Below are 22,490 nucleotides of genomic sequence, written 5' to 3'. Positions count from 1 at the left end.
CATCTTACCTAACTACACTTCTAATGAAGTCAGTTACTCTTTACTCTATTGTACTACCAATTGTTTAACTCATGACTTTCCTTCAATAGAAACAGGCAAGATACAGCTGGACAGTGAGGTGCTTGAAAGCATCTATCACAACAAAGTCTTTGTTTTGCTTAGTAGCTGCTACTCCACTATTTCAGCCTTGTTTAGAATGCGCCCTTTTGCTATTTCCCCCACCCCCTCTGAACCTGCACCTTTTGATTTATAGAGCTTGTCAAGGCTAGTTATTTTTGGTGTGAGAATGAAGACACAAGACAGGAGGGAGGTTAATTTCAGATGAATGTGGAAACAAGTTACATTGCTATTGCTACTTTTGAAGTCTTCTTCAACTGTCTACTTTCTCCTTATTTGTTTAGCATTTCCATTTATCTCTTCTGGAGAAAGTCAATATTCATCTTTAGCCTCTGGAACTCTGCAGGTCTGTCTTTATCTTCTGTTTATTACTTCTACCAGGGAGCTTCTGACTCTTCTTCACCTTGTTTTCCTTCTCTGCACTTCCCTAGTGCTCTTGGCTTATTCTCCATTACAGCAAGGATCACCATGTATCAAAACTACCATAATTGCTGGCATTCATTCAAATGTGTGTTCCTGAAGGGAAGGGATTTTACGGTTATATATATATATCCTTTCAATCTTTGTCTTTTAGAAACAAAAATGAACTGTGTGATAGAATGGATGACACTTAATAATAGGCAATTTTAGAAGGAACCTAACTAGTTCATGACATAGGGTAGAGGCGTTTTTCCTCAGCTGTGAGGCTTTTTGCTCAGGTGTGTTGAAGGATTATTGATCAGAAAACTATTTCTTCACTCTAAATGTTTCTAGTTTTACAGGCGGCTGAAGCTGTGGTGTGGTGGATTCAGATAATTTTGAAATGTGAAGCTGATTCTCTTGCTTGGCAGCTTGGTTTGTTTGGGGGAATGTGGTTGACGCATGTGCCCTTTTTTTTTTTCTCAGTGAGACCTGTTGACAGAAATTCAATCTTGATTAAGCGGTATAGGAAGGTATCCAGTTCCCATCATGCCTGGGGCTCTCTCATTTAAACAGTTGGCTCTGGCTCTGGTCTGTTCCATTTCCTACTAGGCCTTGTGATTTTTAATTTTTGAAGGTTTCATATCCTAATATTTGTTATTTATGGGAGAATCAGTGTGGTGAAACTGGTATAACCCAGTAGTTGCTTTTGGTTTTGTTTATTGTTTATCTACTTGCGCTGTCACCTTTTTATTGAAGAAAGTCAGACTTCTCAATGGATATGTATTTGTTCCCTTTTTGGGGGGATTTGAGGGTGGGAATGATCTCCTGAGTTGGCCTATTAGATAAAAAGATGGCTCAATAGAAGCTTCTTTAAAAATAAGTCATGTTGGAAAAATGGTATTTTGGTTTTAAAGTTTCACCTAAACAAGAAATTGGTGTATTTAGGTTTGAGCACCTTGCCGTTTAACCCCCACCAATGAAATGCACTCCTACGCTCAGAAAATATCCCTCCTTAAATAACTTCCTTAATACTCTTTTCATAGTCTCTTTTACTCTATACTATTCACTGAAAGATTCAAACTAGCCTCCATCTTACATACAGCAAAATCTTTATATACAAGAGTATGAACTGAGAAAGAGAAAAGAGATGGTGTTTTACTTTATGAGAACATTTAGCTCAGAGTTTTCTCAGTGTATTTAGAATAGGTTTATCAGAGTGTTCTTTATGAACAACTTGTCAGGGATGCTTAATTTTTATATATAGCAGTTATTTTTGCGTTTGACAAGTTAGTATGATTTGTTTACCTACCTCAGTTTTGAAGGAATAGTTATAGGAAAACCTTGTATATTATAGGGATCCCAGACCTCATCTTCAAACAATACTGCTGCCTACTAGTTGGTGATCTCAGAGTAGTTTAACTTCTCTGAGCCTGTTCCCTTATTTGAAAATCATGGTGATGATATCTACCTTCTATATTGTTAATGCAGTTTGGATGAGATGATTTATGTGAAGTGCCTTGGTAAGTTGCTTGGCCTGTAGTAGACAGTCAGTACTTGGAAGTTATATAGATGTCCCTTGTTCCTTGACATTTCATATTGATCTATATACTGTCTATTTTTAAATAAATGTGAGAGGCAGTGGATAGTGCAGTGGTTTAGGTTATAACCTTAGGGCCTGAGTTCAAATATAATGACAGTACCTATTTCATAGGATTATTGTGAGGATTTACTGAATTAATACACATAAAACACTGCCAACAGTGTCTGACATGTCCTAAGTACTCAGTAATTAATAGCTGTTATTATTTTTAATTTTTTTTTCAAGTTGATGTACCTTTTTATTAAGTCAGACCCAGGAACTTTTGTTTTTATTCAGGAACATTAAAAAAAGAAAAAGAATATATAACATTTGGATACATGAAGTTAGTAGCCAATATATTGACCGTGTAAATGGGAAGCATTATTTCCCATAGTCAAGAGGTTTAATAATTATTGCTGAATTATCAAGAATACTTAATAAAAATTCCAGAAAGTTCAGTGACCTCTGGACTGTAAACATAGATTCTGGGGGGAATAATTACTGTTTAACTAGTTCTTTAAACTGAAAAGGTATGCATTTACATAATAAAATATATCCAGAATGTAAAAGTTCACATAGTGAAAAATTTTCCCCTGACCCAGAACTTCCAGCTCTCTTTCCAGACTCAAATATTGTTAACACTTTTGTGTCTGTTTCCATAATAGTTTATATATTGCTCCTTTCATTCTTTTTAACATCAGTGGGAGCACACACTTGTGTATGTTACTTTTCTCACTTAATTGCTCTTGGAGCTCATTCTATACATATCACATATGCAAAGTTACCTAATATTAAAATTATTTCATTTTTTATATACAGTTATGCCATAATTTATCCAACCAATCTCCTGTTGGTGTAATTTTGGCTTTCTATTTTTTTGCTTGTGTGAACAATGTTGTGGTGAACTTTCTTAGACTTATATAAGCATTGATAGATATCTATAAGCTCAATTTCTACATTTGGCAAGATCTAGCAAAAAGAAAAATGCAAATTGACCTGCAAAGAGGCCAGCAGTATAGCTCCATAATTAAAAAAAGAAAAAAGGATATGAGGAGTTAAATTTGAATGCTTTCCAGGTGGTTTTCAGCAGCATGCTTCAGGGGGATCATGGTTTTAGGAAGCTGAGAGGGGCTGCTGCATATTGCATTCCTGCCTCTTCCCTCCCCCAGCTTTAGTTGTCTTCATTACATTCCTGCCTGGGAAGTGTTCCCAGTGACCTGGGTTAGGCATTAAGATCATGGGAATCCAAGATTTTCCCATGTGTTTCAGCATGTTTGTTCAATAGAACAGGAAAACTTCCTCCTCACTGCAGGGGAATTTTAACCACTGTCAGTTGCTGGGGAATTTTTCAGGAAGGGTCTTTTGAATACAAATGTGGTCAAGGAGAGAAAAGGCATCAGTGGGTCAAAAGGCAGTGATAATACCTGACATGAAGGTATTTCATAGCACTTAAAATGCCTTCTCATTTGTTTATGGGAAGTAGGTGGGCAGGAAGGTAGAGTGATGTGCCCACTGTCATATATGTCTAGTAAATGTTAGAGACAGAGTTAGAATTCTGGACTTCCGTGTTAGTTGGGAGTATTTTTGGCTATAAGTGACAGAAAATGTGACTTTAATGGCTTGTATAAAAAGGGTATTATTGTCTGGAGGTAGATGGTTGCAGATACTTGGTTATCCATGCTCAGTTGTTCAGAGATGTCAGGGCCAATGTTTGTTACTCTCTTACCCACGCATTCACTTGTATGCAATGGCTGCTATAGCTCTAGGCCTGTCTGCTTTCAAGTCAAGAAGGGTGAAGTGATAGGGCAGGAATGGGGGCTGTAGCTGTATCAGGAAAGTAAGAGTTTTCTTATGAGTCCCTCAGCAGATTCCTACCTTGTTTTCACTGGCCATAATTGTGGCTACTCCAGTCTTGGAAGGTGGTGATCAAGGAGGTGACTTCTGGTATTAGTGTGAGTCCTACTGTACTGTTTTGATGATATTCATAGAAAATATTTACTCATAGTTTGGCTTAAGCCATGTTAATTAATCTCTAATTCTCTTTATACTTAGAGTTTATACTATACAATTTAATATTGTATACTGTCTTACTTATTGAGTGTAATAGAACTTAGCTCCTATCTAGATTTTAAATACCTTTGTGCCTGAGACTAGGTCTACTTTTTGTATGAGACATAGAGTCTCATCCTTGAATATTAGTGAGAAAAGAGCTCCAATACATCAAGGCCACATCTTATGGCTCCAAGCAAGTGTATAATAAGAGCAGACCACTAACAAATAGCTTGAATTAAATTGAATAATGAAAGTAGAAATGGGGGACAGTGAAAAATTTAGGAGGATAATAAAGAATCCTCTCTTCAGAGCAAAAGACTATGGAGAATGTATCTACTTGGAAGTAAGTCCAATACTATTTCTCAGCCAATAGAGACTTCAACTGCACTAACATGCTTCTCTGATTCACAGGGTGAGAGGGCAGAATCATGTGGAGAGAATGTTGTATTGAAGTTAGGAGTGTCAGTTCTAGATCTAGTTCTGCCTTTATATAATTGAATTTGGGCAAGTCATTTAATCTGTATTATCCTCAACTTCCTCTTCCAGGATAGAGATAATAATTGTTGCTTTACAGGATTGTTGAGAATATTAGAAATAGTATGTATTTAGTACTTCATGGTGCCTGGCATGTAGAAGCATTTTGGTAACTGTTTCTACCATAATCATTTTGTGAGATCTTGGAGGACTCCTTTTTGTTTTAATTAATCCCTACCTATAAATTGCAAACATTAGGCGTCATCTAAGATTCCTCCCAGTTCCAAAATGTCATGTTTCCACACTAAGTACCTCATTTGGGGCATTGTTAAAAAGGTATCTGTGGAATTCTGACAGCAGTGAGTTCATAGGAGAGACTGGGAAGATGAAATTATCTGGTGTACGTAAACCAAATATTTGTCAGAACAAGTGTTTCTGAGGCCCTGAAGTACCTTCTGAATTTTCCCTGTCTACTGAGAGAGGCTAATGAAATGCTGGCCAGACCACTGAGCAACAGTGAGTATAGTGTAACTAATCTCATGGTTTAGCTCAGAGTATAGGTATAGTGGTTTAATGTAGAGAAAATGAGCATTGGGCTGTTAGTGCCCAGAATTGATGATGGTTTGGGGAACTGCACACCTCTCTGGTAATGTAAGTGGGTATTACTCTTCTGAGGAACATTTTTACAGTTATGTGTCAAGGGCCAGCAATTCCATCTTTAAGAATTCATCTTAATTAAGGGAAGAATTATGGATGTGTGTAGAGATTTAGCTATAAGGATATTCTCCTACTAGTATCTTTAAAGTGAAAATATCGGGAAAAGCCTAAAAATAGGGAATAAGGAAGTTTTGGTGCAGCTATCAGTTGACATAGCTTTATTTATTGGTGGAAAATGCTCTTGGTGTCTGAAGCAGATTCAAAATGTCAGTGATCCCATTAAAAAAAGTTTATATATATAGAGAGAGAAAGAGAAGGCAGGAGTCTGAAACAGTGTGGCACTGTAGATTACTAATAAAAGTTTTTGTGATCTAATGTTTTTAATAAGTACATATTTTTATAATAAAATAAGGACTTAAAGGTACTTAATTACATAAACACACATGCAAGTGATTACTGGTATCTACTTCTCTTCCAAGATACAGAATATGAAGACAAATGGCTCATTGGATTTCATAGGGAAATTACTTGCCAGTGCATGTGGCCTTTGGGCTATTTTTCAAACTACTTCCAGCTATTTTCTTAACCATACAGGGCTGGATGGGGGCTGACTTTAAGCCTATGCAGGTTTCCACAAGACAGAGTGTGGAACTTTGTATATGGCAGCAGGGATGGCGCGTATCTTTGACTTACTCTTTTTGCCTAATCTGCATGCTGTGTTTTAGTCTTTATCTTCATGCCCAAGAAGAGTGTTTTTATGAAAATATTTCTAAGGAAAGAAAATCTATGCTTGTCAAAACTGTACTGAGCTCTTACTATGTATAAAAAACTGTTCTAAGCTCCTTAATGGATGAGGTATATACAAGTGCATGAAATCCATCTTTGCCTTCAGAAACCTATAGTCTACCAGGAGAGACATTTGCATAGTTAAAGAGTATAAAATAGGATGGTAAGCAAAGCAGTATGGTTTTGGAGAGGCAGCAATTATGTATGATAGGTAGAAATTGGGAAGAGTTCATAGAGAACTGAATTGAATTTGAAAGATGAGTAAAATTTTGGTTTGCGGGTATAAAATTTAATGGTGTGCTTCAGAAACTGGGTTATTCAGAGAAGAGAAAGAGAGAAGGAATTGGATGTGGGGGAGACTAGAAATGAGAAACTGGTGGATTGAAGGAAAATAAAATAATGTAGAACACCTGGCCCAGAGTTTGGCATGTTGTAGGTACTTGGCAAACTTTGCTTCATATTGATGCCAACATATTTACCTCAAGGAGTGTCTTCAAATCACAAGAAAAGAAAAGTGAATTTTTAGTTTGGTTTTAAAAGTAAGATATATTGTTTTCAGAGTTATGATTTTCAGAGTTATGAATGTGATAGTAAACACAAAGTAATTGCTAGGGACTCAGCACTTTAGGTTAATATGCAGCCAAGTTTCTGAACATCCTTCTTTCCTTAGGAAGTGACCTGTTGAGAAGAGTGACACGAATACTGGGGAAAGCGTGCTCTTCTGTGCCAAGGAGGGACAATGTCACAAGTTAAAATCTCCTATTCCTATGATGCTCCCACGGACTTCATAAATTTTACATCTTTGGATGATGAGGAAGATCACCAAAACATAGATTCTTGGTTTGGTAAGTGTGTCCTTTCTCCTGCCATTTCAAGGGTTATTGGCTTGCTTTGTGCAGGGGACCTCTCAAAATACAGAAGGGGTTATAAGAAAATAACTGAAATATAAACTCCTTTTTGCACCAAGACACTTTGTTATCCATGGATGATAAAATAATGGAAACGCCCAGTATTTTGGGAATGGACTAACAGTACAAATCAATGTTATTTTGCAATTAAGAATGACAAACACTTGAGCCTTAGGGACATATAGGAAAATCCAAATGAAACAAAGTTGAATGAAACTCTAGGACTCAGAACGTGTGGGTGGTGATGGCAGCCCATAAAAAACTTGTTCTGTCACTGACCATAGAGTATATTACTACTAGGATATTGACATTGATACAATCCACCAATCTTACTCAGATTTCCCATTTCACTTGTATTCATTTATGTTTATTAAGTTCTATGCAATTTTATCACCTGTGTAGCTTATCTACCACCATAGTCAAGATATTGAATAGTTCTAACTTGTGAATCCTTGTGTTGCCCTTTTATAGCTATACTCACCTCCCTTTTATTACTCCTCACCAATTCATTTTTAAGTGGAGGGATTAGGCTGCTTAGGCCCCAGTGCCCAAAGCAGAGATAGGATTCCCTATTGTTGGGTAGTGTGATATGACACAAACTGTGATACCAGGTCAACAATAAGTAAGGATGTGGTTATGATTTTATATGACTTTGGAATAATATGTGAGAGCAGTGATAACATCAGGCTAGTAGTTGCTGGGTCCTCTTCATTTTGTTCTTTCTCATGTCTTTATCCTCCTTACTAAGAGAAATAAGTATGTGATGGGTTCAAAAGTGAGTCCATTGCAGTTGCACTTATCATTTATAGTGCAATGTCCAAATGTGATGGTATTTATTGGTATCCATTGGGAATCCCGACAGGAGGGGTCTGTTGGAAGTGCTGTGGGAGGAAAGATAAAAAAGAGGGCCAGCTGCCCTACACAGGTCTTCTCCATGCCCTTGCTCCACTGAAACCCTAAGGAAAGGCCTGGGTGGTCTATCTCTTTTTCTAAGTTTTCTTTAAAACAAAAAAAGGAATTATTGGCATGACAGTACTGTTAAATACAGTTTGGAAGAAAAATATACCACTATTTTTCAAAACCACTTTATTTCTAACATATTACTTTCTGATTGACTTCCAAACAATCACATCTTTTTACACAGTTGTATATTTGTGGTATTATTGCTGAGGCTCACTGTATTCTTCAAGCTTCTATCTATCAGTAGACTGTTGGTAGAACAGATGTTTCACTGCTTTGCACTGACTTTTGGGCACAGCAGAAACTAAGATAAAATTCCTTGAGAGAGCTCTGGAAGACAGCTGGTTAGCCAGAGACGGGTAAGATTCCTCAAGGGAGGAACAACCTAAGACAGGCACAGTCACAGGGGGGCCATCAGGTGAGAAATTGGGGATCAACAGAGGTGAGGCTTAGAACCTCACCCCCCCTGTTTTGAGAGAAATCTTCTGCATCTGTGGATGTTTTGTTGCCCTTGTCTAGCTTGGATTAATACTTAGTCTATAGGCACAGACCTGATCATATACATTTGCCCTCTTACAGCACTAAATTATGTTTTCTACTTTTATCTTGCATCTACCTACCACTTCAGCATTTTATTAAAAAAAAAAATAAGGGAAAAATGTGGGATTCACATATACATCAAGTATAAAAATCAAATGAATAATCATATCTGACTCGATTGTTTATAGTTCGTGATGCGTGATCAAAATGGAAAGTTTCTGTGATATGACTGCCCTTGCACTGTTCACCATGTAAGAACTTGTTCACCATGTAAGAACTTGTTCGTTATGCTTCAGAAGATTGGAGACTGTTGAGAATTAGGCTTGGGGTTGATTAATGATTGTGCATTGAGTCCCCTATACAGAATTTTATTGTTGTTAACAACCATTTGATCAATAAATATGAGAGCTGCCCTCTCAAAAAAAAAATAATTCCTCGAGAGAGCCTAGCTCTGTTGCATCCTCACATACCCCAAACTTCCCTCTCACCATCCTAGTTCATCCTAGGAAGAACCTCAACTCAAACTATGAGATGTTCCTTTGTAAGCCCTGCAGATCTTGGTGGCTCCAGTTTTCTTGAAGATAAAATTATATTTAAGTGGTGGATGAGGCCAGTTCTTATATGGTCCTAATATGTATCAAACAAAGATAAGGAGCTGTTCACAATGCAGAGTCTGCACTTCTCCTTTTTTATTATACTTTGTTCAGTGTTACCAGTGTCTTAATGACAGCTGTTATAGTATATCTCTGACGTACACTCCTGCTCCTTTCCTGCTGGTCACTAGAACTTTGCTTGTACTTGCCAAATGACTTAGGAGTGTACAGGTAAGGGGCCTTAGGCCCCATTTTAAATGCATGGCACTGATTTATTTTGTTTCCTTGCTGATTGTTTATGATGATGCTCTTACCTTTTCACAGAGGAAAAAGCCAATTTGGAGAATAAATTTCCTGGGAAGAATGGGACAGGAGGTATTTTTCAGAGCAAAACTCCTCTGAGGAAGGCTAATCCTCAGCAAGCTCTTGTCACACCTTTGAGACCAGGTAAGAAAGAACATCTTAGAAAAAAGCTCTTTGTCAGAATGGTTGAACAATGGATTAAGAACATAAGGGATCTGGGGGTATTACCTAAATGTTGTATCCCTTGGTTTATTATTGGTGACATGGGCTAACTTATTTCATGATGAAAGTGAAACTAATGATGTGCTAGGTGTTTTTTAAACTCTTGGAATTTAAGCTAACAGAATTTTATTGCCAGATATAAAACTCTTTTCTTTTTATGACAAGATTTAATGTAACCTAATATGGGTCTGACTGGGAAACAAAACAGCAGGAGAGAAGAAAGTACCACTTGTCACTGTATAAGAATCCTCTGAGTCATATTTCTGATTTTAAAAAATGATTGGTTTAAACTGATGATTACTAAATCTACAGAATATTGTCTATTGGATCAGAACAAAAGCATTCTTTAAGAGCTCATAAATCCTTGAAGATGATTCTTTTTTTGAAGTAGCAGCAATATGTAGATATAATTCACACTAATTCACACTTAAGTGTACATTTCATTGTTTTTCTGTAGTACATTCAGAGAGTAGTTGTGTGACCACAACTACAATTAATTTAGAACATTTGAAAATTACTCTTTCTGGTAAATCTGAAAACTAGCTTCAGTTATACCATTAACTAGATAAGCCATATCTGGAAATAGCTTCAGTGAGCTTGTCTAGATAGCAGAGTCTTAGCTGCTAGGCTGAGTTTGAAATAACTCATAAGTACTGACAATATCTACTGAATGAAGGATCTGAACAAGGACCCTGAACTTCTGCATCTGTCTTTCTTGCACAAGGGATTAGAACTGTGTGGAATGTTTCACTTACATACGTGGCGTGCCTATGGCCTGAGTGTGATATCCTCAGGTAGAATTCATTAGTTCATTAAGGGTGGCAGATTTTCTGTTGCTTTGATGGTCTTTGATGGTCTTGAATTGAAAGGGGACTTAATGTTACCTAGTTTGTCTGGACCACTTTCAGTTTAAGGCTGTTTGTCAACAGTAAGCCCCAAAGTAAGAGACTTGCTGGGGCCATCATGTGGCAAAGACCATGCACACATACATGCACACCCCTTAGGCCCCTCCAAGTTTGTGTGCTTTCTTATTACAATCTCACCTGCCTATTAGTGTTGTTCCCTCTGCCTAGAATACCCTTAATTTTTTTTCTTCTCTCTTTTTTTTATTAAGGTATCACTGATATACAATCTTATGAAGGTTTCACATTAGCAAAGTTGTAGTTACTTCATTCACCCATATTACCAAATCTCCCCCCACACACGCCATTACAGTAACTGTCCATCAGTGTAGTAAGATGCAACAGAGTCGCTACTTGTCTTCTCTGTGCTGTACTGCCTTCCCTGTGACCCCTCCTACATTATGTGTACTAATCATAATGCCGCTTAATCCCCTTCTCCCTCCTTCTCCACCTCCTCCACCTCCTTTGCTTTGGTAAACGCTAGTCCCTTCTTGAAGTCTGTGAGTCAGCTGCTGTTTTGTTCCTTCAGTTTTGCTTTGTTGTTATACTCCACAAACGAGTGAAATCTTTTGGTACTTGTCTTTCTCTGCCTGACTTATTTCACTGAGCATAATACCCTCTAGCTCCATGCATGTTGTTGCAGATGGTAAGATTTGTTTTCTTCTTATAGCTGAAAACAATTGTGTATATGTACCACATTTTCTTTATCCATTCATCTACTGATGGACACTTAAGTTGCTTCCATTTCTTGGCTATTGTAAATATTGCTGCAATAAATATAGGGGTGCATAAGTCTTTTTGAATCTGAAATCTTGTTTTCTTCGGGTAAATTCCTAGGTCAAATGGTATTTCTATTTTTAGTTTTTTGAGGAACCTCCATATTGCTTTCCACAATGGTTGAACTAATTTACATTCCCACCAACAGTATAGGAGGGTTCCCTTTCTCTGCATCCTCGCCAGCATTTCTTGTTGTTTGTCTTTTGGATATTGGCCATCCTAGCTGGTGTGAGTGATATCTCATTGTGGTTTTAATTTGCATTTCCCTGATAATTAGTGATGTGGAGCATCTTTTCATGTGCCTGTTGGCCATCTGAATTTCTTCTTTGGAGAAGTGTTTGGTCAGATCCTCCACCCATTTTTTAATTGGACTGTTTGCTTTTTGGGTGTTGAGGCATTTGAGTTCTTGATATATTATGGATGTTAACCCCTTATCAGATATGTTGTTTATGAATATATTCTCCCATGCTGTAGAATGCCTTTTTGTTCTGTTGATGGTGTCCTTTCCTGTACAGAAGCTTTTTAGTTTGATGTAGTCCCATTTGTTCATTTTTGCTTTAGTTTCCCTTGCTCGAGGAGATGTGTTCAGGAAAAAATTGCTCATGTTTATATTCAAGGGATTTTTGCCTATGTTTTCCTCTAAGAGTTTTGTTTCATGACTTACATTCACGTCTTTGATCCATTTCCGGTTTACTTTTGGGTATGGAGTTAGACAATTATCCAGTTTCATTCTCTTACATGTAGTCATCTGGTTTTGCCAACACCAGTTGTTAAAGAGGCTGTTGTTTCCGCATTGTATATCCATGGCTCCTTTATCACATATTAATTGACCATATATTCTTGGGTTTATATCTGGGCTCTCTATTCTGTTCCAGTGATCTATGGGTCTATTCTTGTGCCAGTACCAAATTGTCTTGATTACTGTGGCTTTGTAGTAGAGCTTGAAGTCAGAGAGCATAATCCCCCCACCTTTATTCTTCCTTCTCAGGATTGCTTTGGCTATTCAGGGTCTTCTGTGGTTCCATTTGAATTTTAAAACTATTTTCTCTAGTTCATGGAAGAATGCTGTCAATATTTTGATAGGGATTGCATTGAATCTGTAGATTGCTTTAGGCAGGATGGCCATTTTGACAATATTAGTAGAATACCCTTAATTTAACTGAAAAATTCTTACTCATCATTCAAGGTCTAGCTCAAATATCCTTTTTTCTCTAACTAATTCCCCTTAATTGTGTTCTAAAAGCACTTTCATACCTCTTTAAATTTCAATTTCCTATTGTGTTGCTAGTACAAAGCAATACAATTAATATTTATGTATTCATCTTTTATCCTACAACCTTTTACATTCACTTACTAGTTTTAGTAGCTTTTTTATAGATTGCATTAGATTTCTACATAATCATGTCATCTGCAAATACACCTTTTATTTATTTTTCTTGCATATTGCACTGGCTAGAACCTTTAGTAGATATCAGATAGGACCAGAGAAAGTATACATGCTTGTGTTATTCCTGATCTTAGGATAAAAACATTCAGGTTTTCACCATTAAATATGACATTAGCTGTATTTTTTTTTTCATAGATATCCTTTATTAGGCTGAGGAAGTTACCTTTTCTCCTGTTTTGCTGATAATTTTTATCAGTATTGGATGCTGGATTTTGTCAAATGCTTTTTTTGCATATATTGAGATGATTATGTGATTTTTTTTTTTCTCTTCTTTTTCTGATATAGGTTGAATTATACTGATTTTCCAATGTTAAGTCAACCTGGCATTTCTGGGATGAATCCCAATTGGTTATGATATATATATATTTATTTTTTTTTTTGTGAGGGCATCTCTCATATTTATTGATCAAATGGTTGTTAACAACAATAAAATTCAGTATAGGGGGGTCAACACTCAATGTACAATCATTAATCCAGGTTATGATATATTTTAAAAAATATGTTTTTAGGTTTAATTTGCCACATTTTTGTTAAGAATTTTTGCATCTGTTATTCATGAGAGATATTGGTCTGTAGCTTTCCTTGTGATTCTCTTGTTTGATTTTGATAGAGTGATGCTGCCTTACTCTATTCCCTTCTCTTCATTTTTCTGGAAGAATTTTGTAGAATTGATATTATATCTTTCTTAAATGTTTGGTAGAATTCACTAGTGAAGCCATTTGGGTCTAGAGTTTTCTTTATAGGAAGGTTTTCAACTACAAATTCAAATTCTTTAATTGATGTAGATTATCTTTCTTGGTAGTTTGCCTTAAAGTAATTTGTCCATTTCATCTAAGTTGTTGAATTTATAGGCAAAAAGTTGTTGAGAATATTTTATTATTTGTTTGATTTTTATGGATTTTGTAGTGGTGCCACCTCTGTCATTCCTGATTTTGGTAGTTTTTTATCTCTATTTTCCTAATTCATCTGGCTAGAGATTTATCAGTGTTACTAAACTTCTCAAAAAACAGGCTTTTTGTTTAGTTGATTTTTGTTTCTATTTTTTTTCTATTTTCTATCTCAAATTGATTTCCATTCTGATCTTTATTATTTTGCTTTTTCTACTCACTTTGGGTTTAGTATGCTCTTATTATTATTATTTTCTTAGTTTCTTAAGGTAGCAACTGAAGTCATTGGGATCCTTCTTCTTTTTTAATGTTTACTGCTGTAAATTTACCCCTAAGTATTGGTTAGTGCCGTCCTACAAATTTGATGTGCTGTGTTTCCATTTTCATTACATTCAAAACCCTTTTAATTTCCCTTTTGATATTACCTTTGACCCATGTAGTTTTTTACATTTGAGGTTTAACTGACATATAACATTGTATAATTTCAAGGTGTACAATGTGTTGATTTAATACATTTATACATTGCAATATGATTAACACCTCTATTACATCACATAACTATTGTTTCTTTTTTGTGGTGAGAACAATTAAGATCTAGTCTCTTAGCAACTTTGAAGTTTATAATACAGTATTATTGATTATAATCTCTGTGCTGTGTATTAGAGCTCCAGGACTTACTTATCTACTAGCTGCAAGTTAACCTATGTGTTATTTAGAGGTGGGTTAATTTCCAAGTATTTGGGGGATGCCAAAAATATTTTCTGTTTCTGATTTCCTGAGGGATTTAATTGCATTATAGTCAAAGAACATACCTATGTGACTTAAATCCTTTTAAATGTATTAAGACTTGTTTCATGGTCAGAATATGGTCTGTCTTGGTAAGTGTTCTGTGTGTACTCCAATAGAATGTATATTCTGTAGTCACTGGGTGGAGAGTTACATAAATGTCAGTTGGGATCAAGTTGGTCAATAGTGTTGCTCAAATCTTTTATTTCCTTATTGATCTCCTGATTGTTCTATCAATTATTGAAAGTGGGGATATTGAAGTTGTAGTTGAAGTGTCTATTTCTCCCTTCAGTTTTGTCAGTTTTTCCTTAGTGTGTCTGAGGCTCTGGTGTTAGGTACACATAAGTTTATAGTTGTTACATCATCTTGATGAGTTGACCACAACATATTTTTGTAAATGAAGTTTTATTGGCATACAGCCATGCATATTTGCTTATATATTATTTATGGCTATTATATTTTACTGATTTTTTTCTGTAACTTGTTCCATCAACTAGAGAAAGAGATTGAAATTTCAGAGTATAATTATGGATTTGTCTATTTGTCCTTGTAGGTTCTGCTTCATATATTTTGAAGCTCTGTTATGTGCATTAATATTTAGGTCGTTATGTCATCTTGTTGAATTGACCACTTTATCACTGTGAGATTATCTTTTTTATCTCTGGTGACATTTTTTGCTCTGAAATCTACTTTGTCTGATATTAATATAGCCACTCCAGCTTTCTTTTGATTAGTGTTAGCATGATGTATGTTTATATATTAAATGCATTTCTTGTAGGCAGTATGTTGTTGTGGCTTGCTTTTTTTCAATTTAATATAGTCATCTCTGCCTTTTAATTGAAGAATTGAAGTTAAGTGTCTCTATTGTAGACTTGACATAATATACAATCATTTTTAGTTTCTATGTTTTATTCCCTTCTACAAAAAAAGTTTCTTTAGGAAATGAGCCAAATAATTGTTCTCAATAATAAATAATGTATGAAATGTATTTTCAGTGCCTGATTTTTTTCCCTGTCATCTGGTTAGCATTTTCTTCTTTATCAAGTCTTAGTTCCTAAGCTATACCATCAAGTGCTATTTTTACCATGATTCTTTATATGATTTTTCCATTCTCATTATTTTCATAGTACTTTTTTCTGTTTCTGATTCACAATGACCATGGTAACATCAGAATACTATCAGAATATAAAATACCTCCTTCCCCTTTCCACCCTTATACCCATTCCCTTTTCTTAAATGCTGTATCTTTTAACTCTCAACTGTTTAAATCAAACTGGTGGTTACAGCCATTATGTCTGATAATATGATTATATCATCAACATTTTCATTATTATGATTGTGTAAATACTGTTTGATGCCAGGTCAGTTAGTGTGATGTAACTTATTCCTTCTTGGTTCTCCTTGGTTCTCCTCAGTTTCTTTGGTACAATCCCTGGGCCACAGAAAACATCAAGGTCAGGAAGAGTCTCTTTAAGCTTTACCGATTACTTAAATTTTTGTTATACTGTAGCCCACTTCATATTGAACAGTGATCCTTGCAGGTTATAACTGTCATTTTTTTTTTTTTTTGGAGAGCATAGCCTTTCTTAATATTTATAATATCTTTTCTGCTTTGTTTCCTGAAGCTTATTTCTTTTTTGTATTTTTTCATTTGTACTTCATTCTGCAGGAGTGTATCTTCAGGGAACTTCCTAAGACTAGGTGTAGCAGGGAATTTTTGAGTTCTCACGTGTCTGAAAATGTCATTCATTGTTCCACCTATACAGTTGAAAATCAAAAAATTTTTTGACTACTTTAAAGGTATTGTTGTTCTTTTACCATCCTGTGTTACTAATGAGGAATTTAGCTTATCCCATTTCCCTTACATTTTAGGTGATTTCTTTTCTCTATGGAAGCTTTCAGAGTCTTACCTTTTTAAAATGTCATGAGGATGTGTTTGGGATGCTTTTTTCTAAGGTGATGCCTTAGGCTGGTAAATAGGCAGGGCCCTGGATACTATATTTCTGTTTCAACTAAAGTAGCCTTTGTAAACTGGTCTTCTGCATGAGATTCCACTGGAACTAAAAGTTTTACTGCTTAAGAGGGTTATGTATATATGTATACACACACATGCATGCATATACAATTTTGATCTAGAATTCTGTAGTGAGTCAAAATACATAGATGTGTCTCCCATCTCCAACTTATTTCCTTGGATTTGGAGTGCTGACTAGTTTTTGCTCTCCTACAGTTGACAATACTTATTACAAAGAGGCAGAAAAAGAAAATTTGGTGGACCAGTCCATTCCATCAAATGCTTGTTCTTCCCTGGAAGTCATGGAAAACACCTCAAGAAATACTCCAGCCCAGCCTCAGAGGTAAGACTGCTTTGGGGCTCAAAAGTAGTAGTTATATTAATAATGTTCAAAGAACAGTTACTGGATAGAGAACCTACTCTGTCCTATACTATATTCGTTAGACTCTTTATATTACCTTTTTTAATCTTCATAGCATTTAATATGTTGTAGGAAATATGTTTAATTTATAGATAAATGTTCAGAGGAACTAAGTTGCTTCCCCAAAGCAATTTTATCAGGATTTAAACTGATAAGTTTTGGTTCCAAAACCCCTGCTGTTTACACTGTCAACATGGGTTGAAATTTTACATTTTTATGAGTATATGACAGATTTTTTTTTTTCTATATATTGGTTGTAAGTAAACTTCATAAGGGCAAGTATCATGTATCCTTAGTGCCTAACAGTGTCTGGCAGGAGAAGCTGAATTAATACTTGATGAATGAGCTAATGGAGGAATGGGTGGGTTAAGCTGCAACCTTGGCATTAGTGAACTCAGAACATCTAATGTCTTCGAATGTTGCATTTTGCATCAGTAACCTCTTTTTGATAACAAAAACATGGTGTTTGGGAGCTGTCAGTCTTAACATAAGTTGCCTTCAGATGGGTCTAATTAAAAGTATCTATTCAGATTTTTTAAAACTTCCACCATCTAATCATTACCACCCACCCATAGAGTTTACACTGCAGGACTGTTGATTGTTTCATACTTTTATGTCACCTAGAATATCTTCAAGGAAGAGGAATGGCAGAGTATTTATAATATTGTTCAGAAGTGATAAAATTACCTTTTGCAAAGTCTCGTGCAGGCATAAGGGTATCATCTTTTGAGGATGGTATCATACATGTTATCTTAATCTTTTCTGGTAAAGGAGACCATTTTAATCAAAGAATTCTATGAAATCTCAACCAGCTATGTATATATTACAGGAGTCTTAAGAGTTTGCTATAGATTGATTCTATAGTTTCTGTTCCATGTTTAGACTGTGAAGTGAGGCCAATGGAAAAAGAAACTAGTGTCCTATAGATTCCTTCAGAATCCAAGCAAGTGTGTGTCTTGGCTTCTCCATTTTGTATAAACATATGATTACTAAAGGTGTTCCTCATCTGGATTCTGGAATGCTTTTTGGAAATGATGGTATGACAGGAAGCTAGTTGCTCTCAGAGTTAGAAGATCTGAATGGTTTTTTTGTTTTGTTTTTAAGGCAGGTACCTCTACCACTCACAACCTCAGTTTACTGAAGATAACTGTATCTCTCAAGCTTATTGTAAGAAAGGGCCTAAAAAGATAATATGTGACAGTACTTCATAAATGATACTGCACTATGAGAATGCATAGTAGGATGTAAAACATCAGTGCCATTCATCTCAGATCTCAGATTTATCTTAGTCCAGAGTTACCTAATCTGGACAGCAGAGAGAATATGAAGGTGTAGATAATCATACAAATTTCCAAATATTTTATTTTCACATAATTTAGATAGATAGGCTAAAAGATGACCAAAACTTGTTTGACACAGAATAGTTAAGAGTAAACAAGGCCTTAGTCTATAATAATAGTTATTCCATGGAGGTGTTGTTTTACCAGAGATACATGTTTTAATTTTTGGAATTTTATCCCCTAGCCATTTCTCCCTAAAGATACCCAGCAATTCTTTTCTTCAAAGATAATGTCATTATATGTTGAATTTAATGAATGGTCCAAAATGGTTATGTCTTCATACACTTTGCCTTCTTTCTAATTTTTATGATTTCCAGTCCATTTAAAAAAATTAATTTTATTGGGGTATAATTTTTTTTTTTGAGAGTTATCTCTCATATTTATTGATCAAATGGTTGCTAACAACAATAAAATTCTGTATAGGGAACTCAATGCACAATCATTAATCAACCTTATTGGGGTATAATTTGCACACAGTAAAATGAATAGATCTTGAGTACATAGTCTGATTAAGTTTGACAAATATATACTTACATGCAACCACAACATAATCAAAATGTATAGAACATTTCCATCATCACAAAGTTGCCTCATCTCTGTCCCATTACAGTCAATTACTGCTTATCTACCTTACTGCTCTCCCTACCTTCTTACTCTGTCACCTCCCACCCAGAAGCAACCATTGTTCTAATTTGTCACCATAGATTAGTTTTTCCTGTCCTAGATATTTTTGTAAATGGAATTTTATAATATATACTTTTATATCTGACTTCTTTCACTTAGCATGTGCTTTTAAGATTCATCCGTGTCATTGCATATATTAGTATTGTGTTCCTTTTCATGCCTGATAATAAATTCTTTGAATGGATATACCACAATTTATCCATTAACTGGTTAATGGACATCTGAATTGCTTCTAGTTTGGGGTTATAAATAAAGCTGCTAGGCGTTGTTGCCATATTTGGGGAGCACCCTCAGCAACCTGTAGGTTTTGCTATAGGTCTTTATGAGGATCTGAGTTTCTCTTCAATAAATACCTAGGAGTGGAATTGCTGGGCCACACTGTTAAGTGTGTGCTTATTAGAAAAAAACCATAGTTTGCCAAAGTGTACCATTTTACATTCTCACTAGCAATATATGAGTTTTGGTTGCTTCACATCTTACCCAACACTTGGTATTGTCAGTCTTTTTAAAAATATTTCATTGTGTTTTTAATATGCATTTATGACTAATGATGCTGATTACATTTCATGATACATGACCATTCACATATCTCTATATATGGCTGCTGCTTTCTCAGTCTAGCTTTCTGGAGTCTCCCCGCTGCTTTATGAAGGTCAACGGTCAGCTAAGACTTTGAGTAGTGTTTATAACGAAGTTTGAGTGTTCACCCTCTGGTTCTCTTGCTTCTGGAGTTTTGTCTCTCAATATCCAGCTGTTTTGTCATCCCAAATGTTTGTCTTCTGACAACTTAAGCTAGTATAACTTTGGGTTTGTACCATTCTACAATATACACAGCGGGGAATACATGTAATAAAAAAAAGCAGCAAACTCAAGTCTTACCTGGCACAGTTATGTCTTTTAAGGGTGGATACCTCACCAGTTTTTGCTTGCTTTTTTGCTGGGCCTCTGGGTCTCCCCTAAACATGCAAAGTTTAGCAGTCAAGTAGGAATTTGTGCTGTTTTTGCTCAGATTTTGGGTGATGTCTTTTCTGTAGCTCTTTCACTTCCAGGATTTTCCACCGCCATTTCCAGTTGCTGTTACTGGCTAGATTTAAATCATCTGACAATAGCAAGTGTTCAGGAAGTTGTAGAGCAATGCATTCTTACACACTTGCCAGTATAAGTATAAATGGGTACAAGCACTTTGTGTTGTTCTTTTATTGAGGTACATAAAATAAAATGCGTGTATCTTAGTGTACAGCTTGATGAATTTTGACATACGTATACCCTTATTTAACCATCACCCAGATCAGGGTATCAAACATTCTCACTAATTTTTTCCTTTCTTTCACCCATTCCCCCCAACCCCTACCCTATGGTAACCACCAGTCTGTTCTCTGTGCTTATGAATCTATATGTTAGTTTTTTTTTAGTTTCCACATACAAGTGAAATCATATGGTATTTGTCTTTGTCAGACTTCTTCCACTTAACATAATACCCTCTAGGCCCACCCATATTGTCACCAATGGCAAGATTTCATTCTTTTTTATGGCTGAGTAATACTCTGTTGTATATATGCACTGCATCTTTTTTTATCCACTCATCTATTGATGAACATTTAGTTTGCTTCCATATTTTGGCTATTGTAAATAATGCTGAGATGAACATAGGAATGCAAATATCTTTTCAAATTAGTAATTTCATTTTCTTTGGGTAAATTCCCAGAAGGGGAATTGCTGGATTATGTGGTATTTCTATTTTTAGTTTTTTGAGAAACCTCCATACTGCTTTTCTGTAGTAGCTGCACCATTTTATGGTACACTTTGGAAAACAACTTTAGTTGGTATAATCAATGTCCTGTGACTTTGCAATTTTACAACTTAATATGCTCACCAGCAACATGTACACATCTGCACCAAGAGACACACAAGAATCAACAGTAGGCTGGATAAATAGCAGTACATTCCTACAATGAATGTTATACAGCATTGAAAAGTCAGTGAACTAAAGATACATGAGTCAATGTGATTAACTCTTACAAACATAATGTTGAGTGAAATAAACCAGACAAAAGAATACTTGCAGTAGCCTGAGTACATCATATAAAGTTTTTGTGGTTGTTATTTGGTGTTTTGTTTACAAACTAATGTGCCATGTATATGAAATGAATGCTTATGTGGTAAAATGATAAGTAAAAAGTAATGACTACTGTAAAACAAGTCAAGACAGCAGTTGCTGCCAGGGTTCTGTTTCTTAGCCTAGATGGTGATTTCATTAGTCTTCACTTAGTAATCATTTAACTTAATTTTTATTTTGTACATTTTTTCATATGTGTTATATTTTACAAAGAAGGGGGATGTGCCTAAAAGAACAAGGAGAAAATAAATACCTTAATCAGTTTCCAGGAGAGCTGATCTCTAATTTCAAGTCTGATAGCAATTAGCTCTGTAGCAGAGTCAAGACATGTCATCTTTTGTTATTTTTACTCTTACCTATAAAAGGAGGGAGTTGTACTAGGTTATTGCCAGTGCCTTTTTAAAGAAAAGAAATCAGCTCTATTGAGGTCTAATTTACAAATATCAATTGCATTTAAGTACCAACATTTTATGATGAAATTTTAAAAACTATCAGTAAGATAAGGAGAGAATACATTTTTAAAGTGGGAATAATACCACTAAACTTTCTGTAGCCCCTTTATAGTTTGACATACTTTCATATTTCTGAGGAACATTTGTTTATCTGTAGTAGATAATTCAGATAAATTCGTCAATTCTTCTAAACCACAGAAGATCTCTTAGACTCTCTGCTCAGAAGGCTGTGGAACAGAAAGAAAAACACCATGTAAAAATGAAAGCCAAGAGATGTGCTACTCCTGTGACCATCAGTGAAATTCCACCCTCCAAAAAAATGAAAGTGTAAGTAGCCACAGCTTCTGTCAGTTGGCATAGGTTCTACCCCTGTTTGTTCCTGTTGTTGATAGCAAGCAAAATATATAGTGCTTGTTCCGATTTGTATCAGTTACGACTGTATTTTACCCTAAGTAATAGCTTAGGGTAAACCAGCTAGAGTGGTTTAAAGAATAATGATTTATTTGCTTCACAGAAGTTTGCTGTTGACCTTGGTTCAGTGACTGAACAATGCTAGGGCAGCATTTCTGTGAGTCTTAGCTTTTTTTCCCCACACTTGTTGCTCAAGATGGCAGCTCTGTGTTTCTCAGCTGCTTCTTTGTGCTTGTTGCTTCACTGTTACAAAATAGCTGCTGTATCTCTAAGGTGTCACATCCATGTTCAAGAGGAGGAGGGTATGGCAAAGGAAGAGGGGCAGTACCCATATCACAGAAGTGAAATATTTTCCAGAAACCCTTTTATATCTCAGTTGCCCAACCGTCATTTGGAGCACCATCACCCCTACCCTGACCCACCCACCCAGATGCAGGAGAGGCTGTCGAAGCAAGTACAATACTGTTGCCTTCATACATTGCTGTTCCAAACAAAATTAGAGTTCTGTTAATAAGAAAGTGGACTAGATATCGGGAAGGCAACTAAGTGTCTGCCATTTGTGAATTTATTGATGAGCAGTTGAATCCCCTTAGACCCTCCTGAACCGTTTGTTACCAGAGAGCTCTTACTTTGACTTCTATTGGTGTTCTCAAAGTTTAC

At 35.7% G+C, this 22,490-nt stretch overlaps 1 protein-coding gene and 1 long non-coding RNA gene across 11 annotated transcripts in view; one reads left to right on the top strand and one right to left on the bottom strand.

The window, feature by feature from the left end:
• TPX2 (TPX2 microtubule nucleation factor) overlaps positions 1–22,490 on the top strand; it is a 65,185-nt gene that overhangs the window by 22,531 nt on the left and 20,164 nt on the right. For all 7 annotated transcript variants that reach the window (XM_073236755.1, XM_073236754.1, XM_017653708.3 and 4 more), the window contains 4 exons: positions 6,738–6,912; positions 9,393–9,515; positions 16,623–16,749; positions 21,618–21,746. In XM_073236755.1, the coding sequence (XP_073092856.1) occupies positions 6,807–6,912; positions 9,393–9,515; positions 16,623–16,749; positions 21,618–21,746 (485 nt within the window). In that variant the 5' untranslated portion in view covers positions 6,738–6,806. The remainder of the gene's footprint in view (positions 1–6,737; positions 6,913–9,392; positions 9,516–16,622; positions 16,750–21,617; positions 21,747–22,490) is intronic.
• The window catches only part of LOC118969813 (uncharacterized), a 38,570-nt gene continuing 33,680 nt past the window's right edge, over positions 17,601–22,490 (bottom strand). For 3 of the 4 annotated variants that reach the window (XR_005057629.2, XR_005057632.2, XR_005057630.2), the window contains one exon: positions 17,601–21,646. This is a non-coding gene — a long non-coding RNA (uncharacterized lncRNA). The remainder of the gene's footprint in view (positions 21,647–22,490) is intronic. The other variant, XR_005057631.2, reaches the window with a different exon arrangement.

Source organism: Manis javanica, chromosome 5 (assembly GCF_040802235.1).
Source record: "Manis javanica isolate MJ-LG chromosome 5, MJ_LKY, whole genome shotgun sequence".
Lineage (NCBI taxonomy): Eukaryota > Metazoa > Chordata > Mammalia > Pholidota > Manidae > Manis > Manis javanica.
The sequence above is the reverse complement of the archived record's forward strand: the minus strand, read 5'-3'. Positions and strand labels throughout refer to the sequence as shown.